Genomic DNA, 27,172 nt, shown 5'->3' with positions numbered 1-27,172 from the left:
AAACGTCGTTTCGGCGCATTGCCGGAGCCGACATTTAGCTTTTTCTGAATGGTTACCATGGCTGCCGGGACGCTAAAGTCCTGGCAGCCATGGTAAAGTGTAGCGGGGAGCGGGGGAGCAGCATACTTACCGTCCGTGCGGCTCCCGGGGCGCTCCAGAGTGACGTCAGGGCGCCCCAAGCGCATGGATCATGTGATCGCATTGGACACGTCATCCATGCGCATGGGGCGCTCTGACGTCACTCTGGAGCGCCCCGGGAGCCGCACGGACTGTAAGTATACCGCTCCCCCGCTCCCCGCTCCTACTATGGCAACCAGGACTTTAATAGCGTCCTGGGTGCCATAGTAACACTGAAAGCATTTGGAAGACGGTTCCGTCTTCAAATGCTTTCAGTACACTTGCGTTTTTCCGGATCCGGACAACGCAAGTGTGAAAGAGGCCTAAAGTGGTTGTTTGACAGCAGTGCAGCATTTTATTTTTTAACAAGGGTTCAATTCAGCAGTATTAAGGACTGGTGTCTGCAGGAAGGGACAGTTAGTGCAGGGCTGGAAAATCGCTGTGTTCAGTACCAAAAAGCTTTCAAAAGAAAGAAATATTATATAATCAGTGAGATCTACAGTACACCATCAGAAAGCAGTGTGTTTAGCAGAAATTCTAAAAAGGGGCTTATTCACTAGAGTGTGCCTGCTAGTGAGATACACACCACTCCATCATAGAGATATATTTTTCTGGGGAAATTAACCTAATTTGTGCCACATCTGTGTGCGCGCTCAATCCACAAACGTTTTATACAGTATTCCAGCCTAGAATCATTTCTATTTGGGACAAATTTCACTAGTTTAGGTGACTTCTGTGCGTGAATTTAGTCCGCAACCATATATACAGTTAGTCAACAGAGAATTATTTCTATTTGTGACAAATTTCACTAATTTTGGTCACATCTGTGCGTGAATTTAGGACGCAACCATAGATACAGTTATTTACCAGAGAATTATTTCTATTTGTGACAATTTTCACTGGTTTTGGTCACATCTGTGCGTGAATTTAGGCCGTAACCATATATACAGTTATTTACCAGAGAATTATTTCTATTTGTGACAATTTTCACTGGTTTTGGTCACATCTGTGCCTGCATTTAGCCTGCAACAATATATACAGTAATCTAGCAGAGAAGAAACTTTTCTGGTGGCAAATTTAACAAAGTTGTCCAACATCTATACAAAAAAACCTTTAATATGAAGAAGGCGAGCACTAAGGGACTAGGAAGTGGGCGTGTTGCTGACGGTTCAGGCAGAGGCCGTGGCCCTGGGCGCAATGAAACTGTGCCAGCTGCCAGTGAAACTGGAAAAAATAAAAAAAACGCCATACCCAGTTTCATTTCACAGTTAACTTGGCGTCGCAGGACAACACTGTCCAAGTCGGACCAGTGCGACCAGGTGGTCGGTTGGATGACAGACCAGAGTCTGGTCCACAGAATCCTCATCCTCCTTCCTCCCATCATGTAGAGTCAGGAGTCAGACAAACCGTTGATAACACACTCGGACATTCCCAGGACCTATTTTCATTGCCTTCACTAGATTTGGCCCTATCGCCAAGCACGCTTGAAGAGGCACAGATCTTGTGCCCTGATTCACAATCTCTTGACTTATCACAGGGTCAAGAAGATGAGGGTGGTGAACGTCAATTATTTGTTCACGAGGTGGATGAGAATGAGACACAGTTGTCAATCACTGAGGTTGTGTTTAGGTCAAGTCAGGAGGATGGGGATGAGGAAGTGGAAGATGAAGTGGTGGACAATGAGGTCACTGACCCAACTTGGGAAGGTGAAAAGCCGAGTGAGGAAAGCAGTACAGATGGGAAGGGATCTGCAGCACCACAACAAGCTGTAAGAGGCAGTGGGGTGGCAAAAGGGAGAAGTCAGCCCATACCAAACAGGCCTGCAACCGTTACATCAGCAAATACATCCACTTCTCTGTCCCAGCACAGCATCCAATTGTCCTTACCCCAGGCATTTGAATGCAAGCGTAAATACCCAGCCACCCACTGTCCATAACTGTAAATGCGCAACTTTATAAATTACTGGCCCTTGAAATGTTGCCATATAGGCTTGTGGAGACTGAGGCCTTCCACAGCCTGATGTCGGCGGCCATCCCTCGGTACGCGGTCCACAGCCGCCACTATTTTTCACGGTGTGCCATGCCCGCCTTACACCAACATGTGTCCCAGAACATCACCCGTGCCCTGACCAATTCAGTTACTGGGAAGGTCCACTTCACCATGGACACATGGACAAGTGCTGGTGGCCAGGGACGCTACATTTCCCTGACCGCACACTGGATGAATGTTGTGGATGCCGAGAGTGAGTCATACCCTGGGATGGCACAGGTGCTATCCACGCCCAGGATTGCGGGCCCTATGTCCATCACGGTCTCCGCCAGCAGCTATGTTACTGGCTCCAACCCCCACTTCTCCTCCTCTTCCACCGCTACCTCCACCACTTCTACCTCCAAAAGTCAGCCATCAGTCGGTAGCTGGAAGCAGTGTAGCACTGCTGTGGGGAAACGTCAACAGGCCGTGCTGAAGCTGATCTGCCTAGGGGACAAACAGCACACCGCTGCAGAGCTGTGGCAGGGTATAAGGGACCAGACCGAGCTGTGGCTGTTGCCACTCAACCTACAACCAGGCATGGTTGTGTCGGACAATGGCCGTAACTTGGTGGCGGCTTTGGAGCTCGGCAACCTGATGCACGTGCCATGCCTAGTGCACGTATTAAACTTAGTGGTTCAGCACTTTATTAAAACATACCCAAATTTGACAGAGCTACTAGTAAAGGCTCCGCCGCGTTGGTGCCCATTTCCGCAAGTTGTCCACAGCTTCAGCTGCTCTGTCAACGCTGCAGCAGCGCATGGGGCTTCCAGCTCACCGACTGTTGAGCGACGTGAGCACGCACTGGAACTCCACGTTCTACATGTTGTCCAGGCTTTGTGAGCAGCAGAGAGCAGTTGTGGAATACCAGCTGCAACATGGTCATCACCTTTCGAGTCAACTTTCACTATTCACAAGTGAGGAGTGGGCATTAATGGCAGACCTCTGTGAGGTGTTAAGAAACTGTGAGGAATCCACACAGATGGTTAGTGGCGATTACGCTATAATCAGCGTAAGCATCCCACTTTTGTGTCTACTCAAACAATCGCTGCTCACAATTAAGGACGACGCTCTGAATGTTGCAGACGTGGAAATGGGGAAGGACTTTAGTGTGGGTGATAGCCAGACCACCCACATTTCGTCTTCTCAACGCGAATTAGACCATGAGGAGAAGGAGGAGGAGCTGGAGAATGTTCTGCTACATAGGGTACTACCGATGGAACTTTAATTCCACTGGTTCGACATGGATGGGCACAAGGGGATGAGGAGGAGGATGAGAAGATGGAGAGTCATGCTGACGTCGACATAGATGTCTTGCCTGTTGGTACTCTGGCACACATTGCTGACTTCATGGTAAGCTGCCTTTCCCGCGACCCTCGCGTTATACGCATTTTAGACAACACGGATAAGGCTACTTTCACACTTGCGCTTGATCGGATCCGTTCTGAACGGATCCGATCATATTAATGCAGACGGAGGCTCCGTTCAGTACGGATCCGTCTGCATTAATAACTTAGAAACATTTCTAAGTGCGAAAGTAGCCTGAGCAGATCCGTTCAGACTTTCAATGTAAAGTCAATGGGGGACGGATCCGCTTGAAGATTGAGCCATATGGTGTCATCTTCAAGCGGATCCGTTCCCATTGACTTACATTGTAAGTCTGGACGGATCCGCACGCCTCCGCACGGCCAGGCGGACACCCGAACGCTGCAAGCAGCGTTCAGCTGTCCGCCTGGCCGTGCGGAGGCGAGCGGAGCGGAGGCTGAACGCCGCCAGACTGATGCAGTCTGAGCAGATCCGCATCCATTCAGACTGCATCAGGGCTGGACGGAAGCGTTCTGCTCCGCTCGTGAGCCCCTTCAAACGGAGCTCACGAGCGGGCAGCAGAACGCTAGTGTGAAAGTAGCCTTACTGGGTGTTCACCCTTCTCGACCCCCGCTACAAAGAGAACTTCTCATCTCTCATTCCTGCGGTGGAGAGGGCAAGTAAAATGGTGCAGTACCAGAAGGTCCTTGATGAGAAATTGCTCCAAACATTTAGATCTGACAATGCTGGTGGCAGAGTCCGTACTTCCTTTGGCAGCCGAGGAAGGGAGACAAGGGGAACACACACCAGGGGAACAAGGGGAACACACTATTCGCCGGCGAACAGTTCGCGGTGAACATCGCTTGTTCGCGTTCGCCGCGGCGGCGAACATATCGATGTTCGATCCGCCCCTATACGTCATCATTGAGCAAACTTTGACCCTGTACCTCACAGTCAGCAGACACATTCCAGCCAATCAGCATACCCTCCCTCCCAGACCCTCCCACCTCCTATCAAAAAGCAAGGACAGCATCCATCTTAGATTCATTCTGAAGCTGCAGTGTTAGTTAGAGCAGGGAGAGTGCTGCTGCTGCTGAATTAATAGGGATATCAATAGCTAGGCCAGTGTTCTGTGTCCACTCCAGTCTTCAAAGACTCATCTGCTGTAAGGACAGCGTCCTGACAGTACCCCAAAAAGCCCTTTTTAGGGCTGGTACATCAGTCTGCTTTTATATTTTTTTTCTATATATATATTGCAGTTGCCTGCCCGTGTGTGAGAGGCCACAGGCCCACAGACTGTACTGTGTGCACACCACTCATATCGGGTGGCACAGTACCTTGCAGATAAAAAAGTCATTTAATTTTTACCCTTTAATATAATTGCAATTGCCTGCCAGTGTGTGTCAGGCCCACAGACTGTACTGTGCCCACTGCCAGTGCCCACCACTCATATCGGGTGGCACAGTACCTTGCAGATAAAAAAGTCATTTAATTTTTATCCTTTAATATAATTGCAGTTGCCTGCCAGTGAGTGTCAGGCCCACAGACTGTACTGTGCCCACTGCCCACCACTCATGTAAGGTGGCACAGCACCTTGCAGATAAAAAAGTATTTTAATTTTTCCTCTGTAATATAATTGCAGTTGCCTGCCAGTGAGTGTCAGGCCCACAGACTGTACTATGCCCACTGCCCACCACTCATATAGGGTGGCACAGCACCTTGCAGATAAAAAAGTAATTGAATGTTTCCTCTGTAATATAATTGCAGTTGCCTGCCAGTGAGTGTCAGGCCCATAGACTGTACTGTGCCCACTGCCCACCACTCATATAGGGTGGCACAGCACCTTGCAGATAAAAAAAGTCATTTCATTTTCCCTCTGTAATATAATTGCAGTTGCCTGCAAGTGTGTGTCAGGCCCACAGACTGTACTGTGCCCACTGCCCACCACTCATATAGGGTGGCACAGTACCTTGCATGCATAGTACCACTAATCTAAAAAAAAAATGACAGGTAGGGGCAGGCCACCCCGCAGGGGCCGCCGTGGTCGTGGTGCTGTGATTTCCTTTGGCCCTAGAATAATGCCCAGTGTTCAGAGGCCACGTACCCTGAACTCGAAAAATTCTGAGTGCATAGTTGACTGGCTTACACAGGACACCGAATCTTCTACAGCTTCCGCTCGGAACCTTGACGCACCATCCTCCTCCAGCTCAGCTTCGGGCACCTCTCAAGTTACCACTCACCCGCCTGCCGCCACCACCAACACTAGCACCACAGCCGCTTCACTTGATCTGTCAGAGGAGTTATTTACACATCAGTTGGAGCAACCATTACTGCCAGAGGATGTAGATAACAGCTATATGTCTCAGTCAGGCAGCATTACACACATGGACGTACGGTGTGATGATGATGATGTTGTACCCGCTGCTGCTTCCTTTGCTGAGTTGTCAGATACAAGTGAAGCGGTTGATGATGACGATGTGTCCGTGGATGTCACATGGGTGCTCGCTAGAAGAGAAGAAGGAGTCTGAAGAAGAGGAGTCAGAGGAGGAAGGTGGCTTTGAGGAGGTGGAAGACCAACCACAGCAGGCGTCCCAGGGGGCATGTTGTCACCTTTCGGGGACCCTTGGTGTTGTACGTGGCTGGGTGGAGGAAGAGACCTTCAATGACGTCAGTGAGGACAAGGAACGGGACATGGCTAGCTTGGTATCCAACCTTGTGCAAATGGGGAGTTTGCGGTTGTGCAAATGGACTGTTTGCGGTTGTTTTCGGTGCGTTAAACAGGGAGTTTGGTCTGTCAGAGTTTGGTCTGTCACTGTGAAGCGGGCGTAACCCTTACACTACCTGATAGATACAACATCATACCTGATCGTATACACACACTGGATGTTTTAAAGCACGTTATTCCAAACAATTTAGGAATCTTAGGTGATTTATGCCTTTATGGATTAAAACCCGACTCTGCGTCAACTACGTAATTTTCCATGGGAGTTTTGCCATGGATCCCCCTCCGGCATGCCACAGTCCAGGTGTTAGTCCCCTTGAAACAACTTTTCCATCACTATTGTGGCCAGAAAGAGTCCCTGTGGGTTTTAAAATTCGCCTGAAGTCTATAACATTTGCGGAAATTCGCGTTCGCCTTTTGTGAATGGAAAATTTTATGTTCGCGACAAACACCAGTTCCAACAAACACAGGGCAACACTGTCCAAGGCATGGGACACTTTTATGACACCCCGCCAACAACCTTATCCTGAAGCGCGGCCTAGTGGCTCACGGAGGGACAAGTTTTGGAAGATGGTGAAAGAATACATAGCAGACTGTGTCAGCGTCCTGAATGATCGCTCGGTCTTCTTTATTTCTTGGATGACTTTGTTGGGATTTAGGACAGATAATCGGCAGGGATGTATGGGAATGTAGTGTTTGGGAATATAGTGTTTAGTTGTGATTGTATGCCATGTTCAACTTCGCTGAATACATCAAATACATATAGTGCCAAGTGCTCAATTTAGTGCTGGGTACATAGATAAGCTGAGTACATAGATGTGTAGAGGTAAACTTATGCTGAATACATAAAATGCCAGATTTGGCGTGTATACGCTGAATAAAGTGTCTGGTGTTTCTATTTGTGCTGAGTGTATAGATATGCCGGGTATATGGATATATATACACTTGTAAAGAGGTATATTGGGTTGTGACGGCTCACCTGTTTATTGTTTATGGAACGGGTGCTCCAACTGATAGACACACCCAGTCTATAAAATACAAGGTAATTATAAAATGTAGGTTAGTTGTGCACACCTCATATGGAAGTATATTTATATACATAGACTTTTCTGGTATACAGGGAGTGCAGAATTATTAGGCAAGTTGTATTTTTGAGGATTAATTTTATTATTGAACAACAACCATGTTCTCAATGAACCCAAAAAACTCATTAATATCAAATCTGAATATTTTTGGAAGTAGTTTTTAGTTTGTTTTTAGTTTTAGCTATTTTAGGGGGATATCTGTGTGTGCAGGTGACTATTACTGTGCATAATTATTAGGCAACTTAACAAAAAACAAATATATACCCATTTCAATTATTTATTTTTTCCAGTGAAACCAATATAACATCTCAACATTCACAAATATACATTTCTGACATTCAAAAACAAAACAAAAACAAATCAGTGACCAACATAGCCACCTTTCTTTGCAAGGACACTTAAAAGCCTGCCATCCATGGATTCTGTCAGTGTTTTGATCTGTTCACCATCAACATTGCGTGCAGCAGCAACCACAGCCTCCCAGACACTGTTCAGAGAGGTGTACTGTTTTCCCTCCTTGTAAATCTCACATTTGATGATGGACCACAGGTTCTCAATGGGGTTCAGATCAGGTGAACAAGGAGGCCATGTCATTAGATTTTCTTCTTTTATACCCTTTCTTGCCAGCCACGCTGTGGAGTACTTGGACGCGTGTGATGGAGCATTGTCCTGCATGAAAATCATGTTTTCTTGAAGGATGCAGACTTCTTCCTGTACCACTGCTTGAAGAAGGTGTCTTCCAGAAACTGGCAGTAGGACTGGGAGTTGAGCTTGACTCCATCCTCAACCCGAAAAGGCCCCACAAGCTCATCTTTGATGATACCAGCACAAACCAGTACTCCACCTCCACCTTGCTGGCGTCTGAGTCGGACTGGAGCTCTCTGCCCTTTACCAATCCAGCCACGGGCCCATCCATCTGGCCCATCAAGACTCACTCTCATTTCATCAGTCCATAAAACCTTCGAAAAATCAGTCTTGAGATATTTCTTGGCCCAGTCTTGACGTTTCAGCTTGTGTGTCTTGTTCAGTGGTGGTCGTCTTTCAGCCTTTCTTACCTTGGCTATGTCTCTGAGTATTGCACACCTTGTGCTTTTGGGCACTCCAGTGATGTTGCAGCTCTGAAATATGGCCAAACTGGTGGCAAGTGGCATCTTGGCAGCTGCACGCTTGACTTTTCTCAGTTCATGGGCAGTTATTTTGCGCCTTGGTTTTTCCACACGCTTCTTGCGACCCTGTTGACTATTTTGAATGAAACGCTTGATTGTTCGATGATCACGCTTCAGAAGCTTTGCAATTTTAAGAGTGCTGCATCCCTCTGCAAGATATCTCACTATTTTTGACTTTTCTGAGCCTGTCAAGTCCTTCTTTTGACCCATTTTGCCAAAGGAAAGGAAGTTGCCTAATAATTATGCACACCTGATATAGGGTGTTGATGTCATTAGACCACACCCCTTCTCATTACAGAGATGCACATCACCTAATATGCTTAATTGGTAGTAGGCTTTCGAGCCTATACAGCTTGGAGTAAGACAACATGCATAAAGAGGATGATGTGGTCAAAATACTCATTTGCCTAATAATTCTGCACGCAGTGTATAACATTCAATATTTATTATACATATACACTCACCTAAAGAATTATTAGAAACACCTGTTCTATTTCTCATTAATGCAATTATCTAGTCAACCAATCACATGGCAGTTGGTTCAATGCATTTAGGGGGGTGGTCCTGGTCAAGACAATCTCCTGAACTCCAAACTGAATGTCAGAATGGGAAAAAAAGGTGATTTAAGCAATTTTGAGCGTGGCATGGTTGTTGGTGCCAGACGGGCCGGTCTGAGTATTTCACAATCTGCTCAGTTACTGGGATTTTCACGCACAACCATTTCTAGGGTTTACAAAGAATGGTGTGAAAAGGGAAAAACATCCAGTATGCGGCAGTCCTGTGGGCAAAAATGCCTTGTGGATGCTAGAGGAGAATGGGCCGACTTATTCAAGCTTATAGAAGAGCAACGTTGACTGAAATAACCACTCGTTACAACCGAGGTATGCAGCAAAGCATTTGTGAAGCCACAACACGCACAACCTTGAGGCGGATGGGCTACAACAGCAGAAGACCCTACCGGGTACCACTCATCTCCACTACAAATAGGAAAAAGAGGCTACAATTTGCACGAGCTCACCAAAATTGGACTGTTGAAGACTGGAAAAATGTTGCCTGGTCTGATGAGTCTCGATTTCTGTTGAGACATTCAAATTGTAGAGTCCGAATTTGGCGTAAACAGAATGAGAACATGTATCCATCCTCTGATGGCTACTTCCAGCAGGATAATGCACCATGTCACAAAGCTCGAATCATTTCAAATTGGTTTCTTGAACATGACAATGAGTTCACTGTAAAATGGCCCCCACAGTCACCAGATCTCAACCCAAAGGAGCATCTTTGGGATGTGGTGGAACGGGAGCTTCGTGCCCTGGATGTGCATCCCTCAAATCTCCATCAACTGCAAGATGCTATCCTATCAATATGGGCCAACATTTCTAAAGAATGCTATCAGCACCTTGTTGAATCAATGCCACGTAGAATTAAGGCAGTTCTGAAGGCAAAAGGGGGTTCAACACCGTATTAGTATGGTGTTCCTAATAATTTTTTTAGGTGAGTGTATATAGAAAGTATCTTGGATGTCTATATATAGCTGCCAGTACCCAAAGTAGTCACAAAGTATATGTTGTTATACTCCTTCCATTATTTATATGTGAATATCCATGTGATTTAACCCCTTAAGGACTCAGCCCTATTTCACCTTAAGGACTTGGCCATTTTTTGCAAATCTGACCAGTGTCACTTTAAGTGCTCATAACTTTAAAACGCATTGACTTATCCAGGCCGTTCTGAGATTGTTTTTTCGTCACATATTGTACTTCATGACACTGCTAAAATTGGGTCAAAAAAGTTAATTTTTTTGCATAAAAAAATACCATATTTACCAAAAATTTAGAAAAATTAGAAAATTTCAAACTTTCAGTTTCTCTACTTCAGTAATACATAGTAATACCCCCAAAAATTGTGATTACTTTACATTCCCCATATGTCTACTTCATGTTTGTAGCATTTTGGGATTGATATTTTATTTTTTGGGGATGTTATAAGGCTTAGAAGTTTAGAAGCAAATCTTGAAATTTTTCATAAATTTACAAAAACCCAATTTTTAGGGACCACTACAGGTCTGAAGTCACTTTGCGAGGCTTACATAATAGAAACCGCCCAAAAATGACCCCATTCTATAAACTACACCCCTCAAGGTATTCAAAACTGATTTTACAAACTTCGTTAACACTTTAGGTGTTGCACAAGAGTTATTGGCAAATGGGGATGAAATTTGCGAATTTCTTTTTTTTGCCTAATTTTCCATTTGAACCCATTTTTTCCACTAACAAAGCAAGGGTTAACAGCCAAACAAGACTGTATCTTTATTGCCCTGACTCTGCCGTTTACAGAAACACCCAATATGTGACCGTAAACTACTGTACGGGCACACAGCGGGGCGCAGAGTGAAAGGTGCGCGGTATGGTTTTTGGAAACCAGATTTTGCTGGACTGTTTTTTTGACACCATGTCCCATTTGAAGCCCCCCTGATGCACCCCTAGAGTAGAAACTCCATAAAAGTGACCCCATCTAAGAAACTACACCCCTCAAGGTATTCAAAACTGATTTTACAAACTTTGTTAACCCTTTAGGTGTTGCACAAGATTTAATGGAAAATAGAGATACAATTTCAAAATTTCACTTTTTTGGCAGATTTTCCATTTTAATATTTTTTTTCCAGTTACAAAGCAAGGGTTAACAGCCAAACAAAACTCATTATTTATGGCCCTGATTCTGTAGTTTACAGAAACACCCCATATGTGGCCGTAAACTACTGTACGGGCACACAGTAGGGCGTAGAGGGAAAGGTGCGCCGTATGGTTTTTGGAAGCCAGATTTTGCTGGACTGTTTTTTTGACACCATGTCCCATTTGAAGCCCCCCTGATGCACCCCTAGAGTAGAAACTCCATAAAAGTGACCCCATCTAAGAAACTACACCCCTCAAGGTATTCAAAACAGATTTTACAAACTTTGTTAACCCTTTAGGTGTTGCACAAGATTTAATGGAAAATAGAGATACAATTTCAAAATTTCACTTTTTTGGCAGATTTTCCATTTTAATATTTTTTTTCCCGTTACAAAGCAAGGGTTAACAGCCAAACAAAACTCATTATTTATGGCCCTGATTCTGTAGTTTACAGAAACACCCCATATGTGGTCGTAAACCGCTGTACGGGCACACGGCAGGGCGCAGAAGGAAAGGAATGCCATACGGTTTTTGGAAGGCAGATTTTGCTGGACTGGTTTTTTTGACACCATGTCCCATTTGAAGCCCCCCTGATGCACCCCTAGAGTAGAAACTCCAAAAAAGTGACCCCATTTTAGAAACTACGGGATAGGGTGGCAGTTTTGTTGGTACTAGTTTAGGGTACATATGATTTTTGGTTGCTCTATATTACACTTTTTTGTGCGGCAAGGTAACAAGAAATAGATTTTTTGGCACGTTTTTTTTTTTTGTTATTTACAACATTCATCTGACAGGTTAGATCATGTGGTAATTTTATAGAGCAGGTTGTCACGGACGCGGCGATACCTAATATGTATCCAATTTTTTTTATTTATGTAAGTTTTACACAATGATTTCATTTTTAAAACAAAAAAAATGTTTTAGTGTCTCCATAGTCTAAGAGCCATAGTTTTTTCAGTTTTTGGGCGATTATCTTAGGTAGGGTCTCATTTTTTGCGGGATGAGATGACGGTTTGAGTGGCACTATTTTGGGGTGCATATGACTTTTTGATCACTTGCTATTATACCTTTTGTGACGTAAGATGACAAAAAATTGCTTTTTTTACACCGTTTTTATTTTTATTTTTTTACGGTGGTCACCTGAGGGGTTAGGTCATGTGATATTTTTATAGAGCCGGTCGATACGGACGCGGAAATACCTAATATGTATACTTTTTATTTATTTATTTAAGTTTAACACAATGATTTCATTTTTGAAACCAAAAGAATCATGTTTTAGTGTTTCCATAGTCTAAGAGCCATAGTTTTTTCAGTTTTTGGGCGATTATCTTGGGTAGGGTATGATTTTTGCGGGATGAGATGACGGTTTGATTGGTACTATTTTGGCGTACATGCGACTTTTTTGATCACTTTTATTACCTTTTTTGGGAAGTAAGGTGGGCAAAATTTAAATTTCCTAATAGTTTTTATTTTTTTATTTTTATGGCGTTCACCGTGCGGGGAAAGTAACATGACCGTTTTATAGATCAGGTCGTTACGGACGCGGCGATACCAAACATGTGTAGGGAATTTTATTTTTTTTCATTTTTAATCAGTGATAAATGTGTTTTTGGATTTTTACTTTTTTTTCACTTTTTTTCACTTTTTTTTTGACCCAGACCCACTTGGTTCTTGAAGATCCAGTGGGTCTGATGTCTGTATAATACAGTACAGAACAATATATATTGTACTGTACTGTATTTTACTTACACTTTGTCTGAACAGATCTCTGCCTTTAGCACAGATCTGTTCAGCACCATGGACAGCAGGATGCCTGAGAGGCGTCCTGTTGCCATGGGAACCTTCCCCGTCTGCTCAGTAGTTGTCAGAACTTCACAGACGGGGAAGGGTAAGCACAGGGCTGAGGGGGGCTGTCTGGGGGCTCTCTCCCTCTCCATCGGGGGGCTGCAAAGGCACAGCAGCCCCCCGATGGGAGAGGGAGCTCCCTCTTACTGTTAACTTTTTCCATACAGCGGTCCGTACGGACCGCTGTATGGAAAGGGTTAAACGGCTGACATCGCATCATCGATGTCAGCCGTTTATACCAGGGTGCCAGTAATGTGCTGGCACCCTGGTATACCCACTAGAGACCAATGATTATACAAGGGGAGGCGGGCGGGGGATCGCGATCCCGCCTGCCGCACCGCCCGCCTCCCGCACCGCCCCCACCGCCCACAACTCCCCCCCTGCACCACCCGCCGGCAAAAAATCATGCAGGGGTGCAGGGGGGGGTGTAAAATATATATTTTAGGGACACTAAAGCTTCTGATCCCCGCGGTCAGGGCCCGCGGGGATCAGAAACTGCACAAAGCACAGCAAACCGCAGGTCTGAATTGACCTGCGGTTTTCTGCGATCGCCGATGCGGGGGGGTCAAATGACCCCCCCCCTGCATTGTTACGGGATGCCGGCTGAATGATTTCAGCCGAAATCCCGTTCCGATTAACCCCTCGGGCGCCGGAATACAGATTTCAAGTTATGACGTACCGGTACGTCATGGGTCCTTAAGGACTCGGGATCCATGCCGTACCGATACGTCCTAAGTCCTTAAGGGGTTAAATAGAAAAAAAATAAAGAAATTTTTAGGGATTCAATATAAAATGCAATAAAAAAAAAATAATTAAATTCAGGATGTTATAATATAAACCGCAGTATTAGAGGTAAAAAATGAAATATTGTTATACTATAGATGAGATTAAAAGTTCAATACTATTACAATGTAGATATTTGTATCTTATCCAGCAATTTAGTCACAGTTTATGTGCTGTCTAGTACCGTCAGGGTTATAATTTCTCCTGTAAGGTAACCACTCCCTATCCAAACACTACAAAGCGCACCACAATCAAAATCCGGCAGGTAAAATATTTACTGCACTTGAACAGGTCCCAATACATTGGAGAGGAGGTAATCATATTTTCAGAATGTCCAGACTTGAATCTAGAAGAATTTACGAACTGGGCACCCTTCTCCCCAATGGACTGAATGCTGATTTAGAAATTTTAGGCTTTTCATGAATTCAAATTTGTGGCTTCCCATGAATCCGGACTTTTGGTTTCATATGAATCTATCATGATGTGTGACGCTTCTTGCTGATGTGAAATAGCAGTCAGGCTGTTTTACCAGCACTGCTATCTCCCCTCCGCACTTAGCGTCCACATCCATATATCTACACCTCTATCAAGATATCCTTAATATGTTTTTTAATATGTTCCCATTGCCCGCTGTAAGAACGATAGATGACTCAAGAGAGATATAGAGTATATAACGCCGTACAGGATTGAAATTCTAACCTTGAATTTTAACGAATTTTAACGAATATATATACTATAGAAGAAATCGCATTAAAACCGCTAAGGCTTTTTACTCATTTAAACAGACCATAGAATCGCATCGGATTTTTAGATGTTATATTGTATCCATATGCATGTTTCCATACTATATTCACATGTGCTTTGATTAAATCTTATTTATAGTATGTGGAATTATATAGGGAGATTTTATATTAGAATTTTTATTTTTATTTTTATATAAAGAATTTTATATACAACTAGAACCATGTTAAATAAGTCATTGTTCAATGTGGACCAATTACATGAATGACTACAGCAAAACCGCAATCTAATAAGCACTTTATTTGACATAGACTGAATATATATGAATGATTTTTATTTTGTACTCAGCAAAATTATTATTATTTTCAACACATCTAGAATGCCTACAATACTAAAAGTAAATCCACAACAGGTTTTGCAGATGACCCAGGATACCAATCCAAATTAATTCAGATCAGCATTGTCAGTAGATATCAGGCGTCTACCGAATAAGACTATAAAAAGTCCATTACATCTGGGGGTCTTATGACCACTGAGGAAGGAGACCGAGAGCTCCGAATAGGAAAAAAAATAAAAAAATTTGGGGAAAAAAATTGAGATTTTTTTTGTGAAAAAAACCTTTTTTAAATTATTTTTTTTGGAAAAAAACTCTTTGAAAAAGAATTTTTTTTGAAAAAAATGTGTGCAAAAATATTGCAAAAATATACCTTGTGAGTGAAAAAAATAGGAGTATTCCTTTCTGATGTTATTCCTTTCTGACAATATTTTTAGAATGCAGCAATATATAGAGACATGCAAGAAGACAGCAAATAAGACATTTAATACAATATTAGGGATTCAATATAAAATGCAATAAAAAATAAAAAATAAAATTCAGGATGTTATAATATAAACCGCAGTATTAGAGGTAAAAAATTCAATATTGTTATACTATAGATAAGATTAAAAGTTCAACACTATTACAATGTAAAATCACAATCTGCTATACTTTATCCACATTAACGATAATCTCACTATGTGGCGTTAGCTTAGATATTTGTATCTTATCCAGCAATTTAGTCACAGTTTATGTGCTGTCTAGTACCGTCAGGGTTATAATTTCTCCTGTAAGGTGAGGGTGTAGAAGGCACTTTATGATGTGCAAATGGTATTTCTTTCTTCAAATAATGATGTTCTCCAAATAATGTTCTAGTATAAATATGGAATCAATCTTATAGTTATATGGTTCCCATTTGTCGGCCGACTTATTATTAACATTCATATGTTGGAGGGAGTTGAGTATTGTCTCATATTACTCACGATTGATTGTCTCCAGATCTAGCTCCTGACTTGGATAACTTGGTAATGTTATGTCGCTTATAGTGGCCCGTTGTATGCATCTTTCTGTGACCGCGGCGTCCCGCGTATCTACAGAGCTTTTTCCTGCTTGTCTCTGCCAAGGTATTTCCACAGTCGTGGGATGATTGCAAGGTCTGGACTGCAGGTTTGCTTTTTAGGGCTGTAGTAAGCGTCCAATAATATGTCAGGAGACTTTCATTAGAGCGCTCTTTCAAAGCATAGTGGTCCGGTGTTGATGAGGGATATTCAGCTGGGGGTCCTCTATCACCAGACGCGTTTCGGAGCTCTCGGTCTCCTTCCTCAGTGGTCATAAGACCCCCAGATGTAATGGACTTTTTATAGTCTTATTCGGTAGACGCCTAATATCTACTGACAATGCTGATCTGAATTAATTTGGATTGGTATCCTGGGTCATCTGCAAAACCTGTTGTGGATTTACTTTTAGTATTGTAGGCATTCTAGATGTGTTGAAAATAATAATAATTTTGCTGAGTACAAAATAAAAATCATTCATATATATTCAGTCTATGTCAAATAAAGTGCTTATTAGATTGCGGTTTTGCTGTAGTCATTCATGTAATTGGTCCACATTGAACAATGACTTATTTAACATGGTTCTAGTTGTATATAAAATTCTTTATATAAAAATAAAAATTCTAATATAAAATCTCCCTATATAATTCCACATAATATAAATAAGATTTAATCAAAGCACATGTGAATATAGTATGGAAACATGCATATGGATACAATATAACATCTAAAAATCCGATGCGATTCTATGGTCTGTTTAAATGAGTAAAAAGCCTTAGCGGTTTTAATGCGATTTCTTCTATAGTATATATATTCAGTAAAATTTGTTAAAATTCAAGGTTAGAATTTCAATCCTGTACGGCGTTATATACTCTATATCTCTCTTGAGTCACCTATCGTTCTTACAGCGGGCAATGGGCAATGGATATCTTGATAGAGGTGTAGATATATGGATGTGGACGCTAAGTGCGGAGGGGAGATAGCAGTGCTGGTAAAACAGCCTGACTGCTATTTCACATCAGCAAGAAGCGTCACACATCATGATAGATTCATATGAAACCAAAAGTCCGGATTCATGGGAAGCCACAAATTTGAATTTATGAAAAGCCAAAAATTTCTAAATCAGCATTCAGTCCATTGGGGAGAAGGATGTTCAGTTCGTAAATTCTTCTAGATTCAAGTCTGGACATTCTGAAAATATGATTACCTCCTCTCCAATGTATAGGGACCTGTTCAAGTGCAGTAAATATTTAACCTGCCGGATTTTGATTGTGGTGCGCTTTATAGTGTTTGGATAGGGAGTGGTTACCTTACAGGAGAAATTATAACCCTGACGGTACTAGACAGCACATAAACTGTGACTAAATTGCTGGATAAGATACAAATATCTACATTGTAATAGTATTGAACTTTTAATCTCATCTATAGTATAACAATATTGCATTTTTTACCTCTAATACTGCGGTTTATATTATAACATCCTGAATTTAATTTTTTATTTTTTATTGCATTTTATATTGAATCCCTAAAAATTTTTTTTTTTTTTTCTATTTAAATCACATGGATATTCACATATAAATAATGGAAGGAGTATAACAACATATACTTTGTGACTACTTTGGGTACTGGCAGCGATATATAGACATCCAAGATACTTTCTATATATAATAAATATTGAATGTTATATACCAGAAAAGTCTACGTATATAAATATACTTCCATATGAGGTGTGCACAACTAACCTACATTTTATAATTACCATATATACACTTGTAACGGATAAATCTTAGCTGGGTATCAATTCTTAGCTGGGTATCAATTAGATACTGTGTATATTTGAAATTCTGTGAAAATATGTGAGCTTCAGTGAGAATATGTATATAAATATAAATGCTTTGGTTTCCTCAGGGTGGTTGGCCTGGTAGTAAGATTCGTATGTTAGTCTTATGTTGCTCATAAAAAAGTCACATAAAATCCCATAAGTAAAAAGTTGTAGAAAGATGGAGAATTAAAAAAAAAAAAAAATTATAAAAATAAAAATGAGAATAATATAATTGGTTCCGCTTTGGATAGGTTAGAATGTTGGATATATGGTACTTTACTGCTCCACTGTGTGCTGTTCCGTTCGTTCGATCTCTTTCTTTGCCCTGCAAGGACCTACGAGGACGTCGCACGTGGTCCATTGCGGTTGTGTTGTCGCGTCTCACGTGACAAGGTGGGGCAACACGTCACTCCTGGCGGTGGTTGTGATACGTCTTTAATTTCAGGGCGGAAGTTCACTTTTGGAGTGTTGGATCGCAATTAGCTTTTAGCTTTTAGTTTTTTGTGTTTGGCTTTAATCTTTAAGATCTTTGATCTTTCGGAAAAGCAATAATTCAAATAATTTCGAATAACTTTAACTTGTATGACCCTCAAGTATATTTTACAAACGCGTTTCGGAGCCTATTTACTGCTCCTTCCTCAGTGGCTTATAGTAGTGTACTGTTACTAGTGAGGGTGTTTTAAGCAGTTTTCATAAAGTGGGCGTTACGATTATCTAATTAAGTGATCTCGAAGATCTGGACTGGGTTTTGTTAGATTTTGGTTTTGTTCGAGATGTTGGATAAAACGCAATGATGATCGCATGTGTGAAAGCGGGCGACTTGTTTTGAAATATTAAAAGTTGGTCTATTTCAGAACATTAAGAATTAGCCTGTTCGAAAGCAATGTAGTATTTCCTTTAATGTCTCAGTTGAATGTTGTATCTTGGGCATTTGGAGTTGTTCGGTCTTATTTGAATTGTAGATCGTGGGAATCTTTGGATGATGGTTCCTTTGCCATTTCTTCTGTGTGTATTTTTGAGATTTTTTGCTAATTGATTTTCTCATGAAAAAACGCAGGTGCGCTTCAAGTACAGTTCTTATGTGTTTTCATGTTTTAGATATTGTATGCGGTTAAATGTTGTATGCAATTGTATCATCTTGCAATAATTTTTTTATCCTTTGTTTCGTTGGACTTGATGGGATATATAGTAGATGAGTGTTGGTCATAAAAAACGTATATGCGTTTTCATTGCGTTTTGTTTGCGTTTTTGTTTTTGTGTTCTTTTGTGTTTGGTATGCTTCTGTTATCTTATAGTGTGTTTTTCAAGTGCGATTTTTATGTGTTTGTTGTGTTTTGGATGTAGTTGTATCATCTTGCAGTAACTATTTGATCCTTGTAATTGATGGCATATATAGTACCTGAGTGTTAGTCATAAAAATGCAAATGAGTTTTCATTGCGTTTCATTTGCGTTTTTTTTTTTTGTTTTGTTTTTTTGTGTTTGGTATACTTTTGTTATCTTATGGTGACTTCATATATTCTTTTAGCAGTTTATATTCCAATGCTTGGGAGATATTTTTTGGGAGATATTTTTGTATTTTGATTGTAGTATTGATTTGGTGAGGGATGATGAGATGAGAATAGGAGGAGGAGCCCCCCGGGGAGAGGAGATAGAGGTGCTGGTAACACAGCCGGACCTGTATTTCCTGTCCCTAAAGGGCCACCCCTCTGTTACAGAACTCCCAAAATCTCTAGTTCTGCGTTGAGGCCTGCTGGGGATATGGTGTTGAATTTGAATATTCGTCTCGATTCAGCCCTAGACATATTCTCTATGTGGTTTCCTCCCCTCCAAGATCTGTGGATCTTCTCTATTGCTGTGAATATTAATGATGTTGGATCGCTATTGTGTTATATCTTGTAGTGCTTTGAGTGTAGTTCGTATCCCTTTTTTATGTTCTCAATGTGCTCTGCTATCCTCTTTTTCATAGGTCTTTTGGTTCTGCATATGTATTGTTTATTGCATGGACATGTCAACATGTAGATCACATCCATGTTGTTGCATGTTAAACAGTCGTTGATGCGATGACTAAATGATTTTTTTTGTAGATTTAACTTCTATAGATTTTTTGGGGAATTTGGTCATTTTGCAACAGATTAAAATGAACAAGGCCTGGATTGCCCCTGACTTCTCCACTCCACCAGAGGAACGCTGAGCTAATGAGGAACAAACACGCAATTTAAATGTATGCTTTACAATGTACTCCATCCACAAGATTCAGATGCACTCTTTTCACCTCCAAAAAGGGTATATGTTTGAATCTTGTTTTCTCATCCCCCTCCTCCTCCTATTCCATACAGTATATGCCCTCAGTACAATGTTTTATGGGGTTCGCTCACCTTCAGGCCCTCACCTCCAATGTTTCATATGGTCTGCTCACCTGTAGGTCCTCAGTAAAATGTTTTATGGGGTTCGCTCACCTTCAGGCCCTCACCTCCAATGTTTCACACGGTCTGCTCACCTGTAGGCCCTCAGTAAAATGTTTTATGGGGTTCGCTTACCTTCAGGCCCTCACCTCCAATGTTTCACACGGTCTGCTCACCTGTAGGCCCTCAGTAAAATGTTTTATGGGGTTCGCTTACCTTCAGGCCCTCACCTCCAATGTTTCATACGGTCTGCTCACCTGTAGGCCCTCACTACAATGTTTTATGGGGTTCGCTCACCTTCAGCCCCTCACCTCCAATGTTTTACAGGGAGTGCAGAATTATTAGGCAAGTTGTATTTTTGAGGATTAATTTTATTATTGAACAACAACCATGTTCTCAATGAACCCAAAAAACTCATTAATATCAAAGCTGAATATTTTTAGAAGTAGTTTTTAGTTTGTTTTTAGTTTTAGCTATTTTAGGGGGATATCTGTGTGTGCAGGTGACTATTACTGTGCATAATTATTAGGCAACTTAACAAAAAACAAATATATACCCATTTCAATTATTTATTTTTACCAGTGAAACCAATATAACATCTCAACATTCACAAATATACATTTCTGACATTCAAAAACGAAACAAAAACAAATCAGTGACCAATATAGCCACCTTTCTTTGCAAGGACACTCAAAAGCCTGCCATCCATGGATTCTGTCAGTGTTTTGATCTGTTCACCATCAACATTGCGTGCAGCAGCAACCACAGCCTCCCAGACACTGTTCAGAGAGGTGTACTGTTTTCCCTCCTTGTAAATCTCACATTTGATGATGGACCACAGGTTCTCAATGGGGTTCAGATCAGGTGAACAAGGAGGCCATGTCATTAGATTTTCTTCTTTTATACCCTTTCTTGCCAGCCACGCTGTGGAGTACTTGGACGCGTGTGATGGAGCATTGTCCTGCATGAAAATCATGTTTTTCTTGAAGGATGCAGACTTTTTCCTGTACCACTGCTTGAAGAAGGTGTCTTCCAGAAACTGGCAGTAGGACTGGGAGTTGAGCTTGACTCCATCCTCAACCCGAAAAGGCCCCACAAGCTCATCTTTGATGATACCAGCCCAAACCAGTACTCCACCTCCACCTTGCTGGCGTCTGAGTCGGACTGGAGCTCTCTGCCCTTTACCAATCCAGCCACGGGCCCATCCATCTGGCCCATCAAGACTCACTCTCATTTCATCAGTCCATAAAACCTTGAGATATTTCTTGGCCCAGTCTTGACGTTTCAGCTTGTGTGTCTTGTTCAGTGGTGGTCGTCTTTCAGCCTTTCTTACCTTGGCCATGTCTCTGAGTATTGCACACCTTGTGCTTTTGGGCACTCCAGTGATGTTGCAGCTCTGAAATATGGCCAAACTGGTGGCAAGTGGCATCTTGGCAGCTGCACTCTTGACTTTTCTCAGTTCATGGGCAGTTATTTTGCGCCTTGGTTTTTCCACACGCTTCTTGCGACCCTGTTGACTATTTTGAATGAAACGCTTGATTGTTCGATGATCACGCTTCAGAAGCTTTGCAATTTTAAGAGTGCTGCATCCCTCTGCAAGATATCTCACTATTTTTGACTTTTCTGAGCCTGTCAAGTCCTTCTTTTGACCCATTTTGCCAAAGGAAAGGAAGTTGCCTAATAATTATGCACACCTAATATAGGGTGTTGATGTCATTAGACCACACCCCTACTCATTACAGAGATGCACATCACCTAATATGCTTAATTGGTAGTAGGCTTTCGAGCCTATACAGCTTGGAGTAAGACAACATGCATAAAGAGGATGATGTGGTCAAAATACTCATTTGCCTAATAATTCTGCACGCAGTGTATATTGTCTGCTCACCTGTAGGCCCTCACTACAATGTTTTATGGGGTTCGCTCACCTTCAGGCCCTCACCTCCAATGTTTTATACTGTCTGCTCACCTGTAGGCCCTCACTACAATGTTTTATGGGGTTCGCTCACCTTCAGGCCCTCACCTCCAATGTTTTCCAGGGTCAGCTCACCAGCAGACCCTCAACCATAATGTTTAAGAGGGTCAGCTCAGCAGCAGGCCCTCACCCGTAATGTTTTAGAGGGTTACCAGCAGGCCCTTGCTCCTAATGTTTTTTGAGGGTCACCAGCAGGCCATTAATTATAATTTTTAAAGGGTGTGTATGATCCCCTTCTTTATGTGTAATAAAAGGTGCATTGGAGTGCCGGTTCCTTGTAATTTTTGGCAGCCCTTTCACTTAGTGCATTATCTGTATGAGTATAGGAGTCCCACTACCTGAACAATTGTACCACCATGTGAATGGTGAAATACAGGCTGTATCGGAGTGCTTTTTCCTTGTAATTTTTGGCAGCACTTACACTGTATATACAATTGAATCTACAGGAAAGAAAGTTTCCTAACAATTTTTCCTCTAAAAATGATTTTTTGTGGGGGCGGGGTTTTGGGCGGTTTTTGTCAGTCTATAAAAGTGGCGTACAACTTGGACAACATGGATCCCAGCAGCGACATTGGTGTCCAAGATGCATCCAGACATGGTCCCCCTGCTGTTCCTGATCGATTTCAGAGGTGTTTCCATCACTTTCAGACCTTTTCCTATGGTCCAGGCACCCTCCCCTCATCTGAGCACGGGTGCCTGGTTGTCTCCCATTGACTTACATTATACTCGGGTGCTCGGCCGAGCGCACGAATATCGCGATGTGTTCGGACCGAACACCCGAACACTTTGGTGCTCGCTCATCACTAGTGGCAACCAAGATGGCTCCCAGTCCTGTGACATGTGAGGATGTTAGTGCATTGAAAGGAAGGCAGATAATCAGAAAAGAGAAGATAATATGCAGGCTGGAGTTTTTATTAATTGGTAAAGTATAGCTTTTGTGGAGGAACTAGGCTTTAACTCCCACAATGCTCACAAATTTCTGTTACTCATGTAACTCCCACTCAACATTTAAAGAAAACTACACTTGGAATGGACCATTTTTATAATGCTGTATCAGAAGTTCACTAATGGAAACCTCTGAGAAGAGCCAAAGGGGCTCAAGCTTTATACAGACACAACTTGGTGGTCCAAAACATTTCATTTAATTGTGGTCACAAAATCGTAACATTTTACTATGAGAATAGTATACTCACATGCAATTTTACTTTTATTGACCAGTCTCCAAGTGGTGGATTATCACTTAGTTGGAAAAAGATTGACACAACTCCTAACTCAGCTTTTTCTTCTAGCCATTGCTCTATTAGGTTTCCACGTGGATCCTTGAAAAAGTAATAAAATAAAAATTGCTAAGAATATGGTTACTATAGGTTAGCATTGGTTCATGGTTCACTGAACATTTGCCCCAGACATTTGTATGCCTAAACAGTTGTATACATCTGCCATTGACTCTGAAACATACTACTGTATATTTTATTTATACACAGTAGTATTACAAAGTATGGTCAACTGTGGTTTCAACAAAAGTGAGTGACTATATACCAACTGATACCAGCCAAACGGCAAAAAAAAAAAAACACTCTTTTGGAATATATTTGGCCATGGAAGTCTATGGGCACATTAGAACTACATGTTGATTTCCCAGGTGTATATGCTGAAAGCTACATGAATAGTGTGAACCTAACTTTGCACATATCAAGGTGTACGTAACATCACAATATATTTGCATCAGATTGGAGTGTCATACAGGTTGCTACACTTCAATTACCCCAACTGTATTCTTACATTACAATCTTATATAAGCAGTATGTTTCATTATCTCTTGAGTGGTCATGTCACAGTCTAGGTGATCGGATATCACATTAGTATTATGAGGTATTAGGAACATTTCTGGCAATAAGGATATGAAAATTAAAGGAGTTCTGATATTTTTAAACTAATTGGTGGGGTTATGACACCCAGGACCCCCCACCGATCAGCTGTTTGAGAAGGCACCATCGCTCGCAGTAGCACCCACGGCCTTCTCTCAGCTCAGCAAGCACAGCTCCGTACATTATATAGCGGCTGTGCTTGGTATCGCAGCACAACCCCATTCACTTTAATTGCACTGAGCTGCGTCTAGGCCATGTGACCAATGAACGTGACACCACATGGCCTAGGCAGTGCCTTCTCAAACAGCTGATCGGTGGGGTTCCCAGGTGTTGGACCCCCACCTATTAGATATCAATGACCTATCCAGAGGAGAGGTCAACAGTTAAAAAATCTCAGAAAACTCCTTTAATAATTAAAAGATGCATCATAATAATATTTTTTTTTAAATTGCTATACCTAAACAGTCCATTCTTGGCAATCCTTGTTTGTTGGAAGAGCCACCCAAAATAAGCTCATCAATCTCATCACTGTAATTTACATGCTGTTCAATTTCTAAGCAGCACCACATGGAAAAAAGAAGGATTACTTGATTCCCATTGAAATCAATTACTTTAAAAGTCCTTCAAAATTGGAGATGCTTCCTATAACTGGTCTGTGCTCCAGCTAATAGATGGAAATCCCAAATTAGGTAGTCCCTTTTACTCACTCAGGATGCTATAACACGGAATTTGATTTTTTTTATCTCTCAATCCCTTTAAAGGATTTTTCCAGAACTTTAATATCGCTGGCCTATCCTTATGGTAGGTCATCAATACCAAAACAGTGTTGATCCGACACCTGGCCAACGCAATTGGTCAGCTGATAGCAGAAGTCACAGCCACAGGAACTAACACACGGCTGGGAGCAGATAGTTCTGTACACTGTGTGGTGCAGCTGACACCCCACCAATCTGATACTGATGACCTATCCTGAGGATAGGTCATCAATATCATGACACTACAGAAACCCTATAAATTATTGATAAAGCACACAGATTCACAGCACTTAAGGGATCAAAGTTCACTCTGATCCTGGCAGTTGCAAGGTCATCATTTATGTACATCATGTTAAAGTATCTGAAGGGCATCTATATTGTACAATAAATTTCCATAAGATATAATATATCTTCTTCCATGTAGAGCTTTTGTTTTCAGTTTTCTTTTTGGTGGTCAACAGGTCATTCATTTTTAAAAGCACTTGTCTGAGTTACAAACAAAATGTCCCCTAGGTAGGAACTGTCATAAATTAGTAAAACTGCATGTACTTACTTATTCCCCCCCCCCCCCCCCAACACATACGCAGGACCAGGGCCTCCAATTCTCCCCACCAGAATTTGTTTGGCTGAAGTGATGATGTTCCCATAGACTCCATGTGACCATTGTAGCCAATCGCTGGCCTCAACTTTCATGTGCTATATATCACTGAGACCATTGATTGGGGCTGCAGTGGTGATCATGGTATTCAGGCATGTCAGCACTGAAAACCAGAAGATGGCCTCATGTATTCTGACACTAGCAGGAATGGAGTGGCAGCATTGGAAGTGATGGAATTCCATTTCCTACCTGAGGGGACCTTTTTAATAACTCAGACAACCCCTTCAAAAGGAGTTACAGGTTTCTAGATTGGTATTTGTGTTAGAGTAAAATTGTGTTAACTCTTACCATAACGTGTATATCAATTGTAGATGTGTAAGGTTTCAAATCTGTGGAAAAGGTCAAAATCCTAATCTTTACTTCTTGGCCAGGTTTGTAAAATACGCTATTTGTCTCAATGAAGACAGAAAAACTCTTAGATTTGAAGTCAAGCGATGTTCTATTAAAAAATATCATCTTATTCTCAAAAAATCCTTTCACTTGAAGTTCATAATTCCCATAGAAGCTATCTGAGGAAAGCTGAAAAGACATAAAATAACATTTAGTAATCTATTAGAAGGGATCTGTCCGCATCTGCATTTCTGGAGCAAGCCCCTGATCCTCCGGTCTGCGGCTCCGGAAAAAATAGAACATGTCCTATTCTTGTCCGCAATTGTGGACAAGAATAGGCAGTTCTAAGGGGGTGCCGGCCAGGTGTATTGCGGATCCGCAATACACCACAGAGTTGTGAATGGACCCTTATTTATTTTATGCACTTATATAGCGCTACTATATTCCGCAGCGCTTTACAGACATTAGCATCCAACTGTCCCCAATGGGGCTCACAATCTAAGCTCCCTATCAGTATGTCTTTGAAGTGTGGGAGGAAACCCATGCAAACACAGGGAGAACATACAAACTCCAGGCAGTTGTCCTTGGTCAGATTCAAACCTAGGACCCAAGCGCTGCATGGCACCAGTGCTAACCACTGAGCCACCGTGCCTTATAAAGTAATATGTATGTCATAATGGAAAATGAGGCTGTATGGTGCCTCAAAGGGTCACTGTATGCTCCCCTAGGATCAACATAATACATCAAGTGTTGAAACATGCAACACTTTTTAACGCATTAGGGACTGGGACAATTATTTCATTTTAGTTTTTCCCCTCCGGCCTACCAAGTGCTATAACTTTTTTATTTTTCCATTCACATAGCCAAATGGGAGCTTACTTTTTGTGTGACAAGTTTTTTAATCACACTATTTCATTTATCATATCTTGTATTATATAACAGAAAATAAATAGTTTGTGGGGTTAATTTGAAAAAAACTTGATCCTGTAAAGGTTTTTGAGCTTTGTTTTCACGGCATTTATAGTGCGCTCTAAACAACATGATGAACTTATTCAGCAGGTCAATACAATTACGGATACCAAATTTATATAGTTTTTTATTACATTTAAAAAAAAAACATTAGAAAAATAATCTTTGCATCAAATTATTCTGACATCCATAACTTTTCTATATTTCCATTTACAGAGCTGTGTGAGGGATTGGTTGAGCTGTTGTTGGTACCATTTTTGGTTCATGCAATTTTCTTATCACTTTTTGTTTACTTTTTTGTACGATGAGTTGACCAGAAAAATGGCAGAAAAGCCATTTTTATTTTTACTTTTTTTTTATTTTCCTTCTTCTTTCGTTCATCAGTAAACCTCTCACTCCTTGTACCCAAATTCACTTCATAATTGATCTGAACATATACAGATTATGGCTGGGTGACTTAGTCATCTAGCTTAAAAGGCTTGGCCCATCTCGGACATTGAAAACATATCACTAGGTTAGGCCATCAATGTCAGAAGGGTGCGGGTCTAAGTTCTTGGGCC

General features: G+C 41.6%; 1 protein-coding gene across 1 annotated transcript in view; it reads right to left on the bottom strand.

The window, feature by feature from the left end:
- The window catches only part of CD109 (CD109 molecule), a 284,990-nt gene that overhangs the window by 201,010 nt on the left and 56,808 nt on the right, over positions 1–27,172 (bottom strand). The window contains exons 5-6 of the mRNA XM_040430041.1: positions 25,602–25,832; positions 23,226–23,351 (exon numbers count right to left, since the gene is read on the bottom strand). Coding sequence (XP_040285975.1) covers positions 23,226–23,351; positions 25,602–25,832 — 357 coding nt within the window. The remainder of the gene's footprint in view (positions 1–23,225; positions 23,352–25,601; positions 25,833–27,172) is intronic.

Source organism: Bufo bufo, chromosome 4 (assembly GCF_905171765.1).
Source record: "Bufo bufo chromosome 4, aBufBuf1.1, whole genome shotgun sequence".
Taxonomy (NCBI): domain Eukaryota; kingdom Metazoa; phylum Chordata; class Amphibia; order Anura; family Bufonidae; genus Bufo; species Bufo bufo.
The sequence above is the reverse complement of the archived record's forward strand: the minus strand, read 5'-3'. Positions and strand labels throughout refer to the sequence as shown.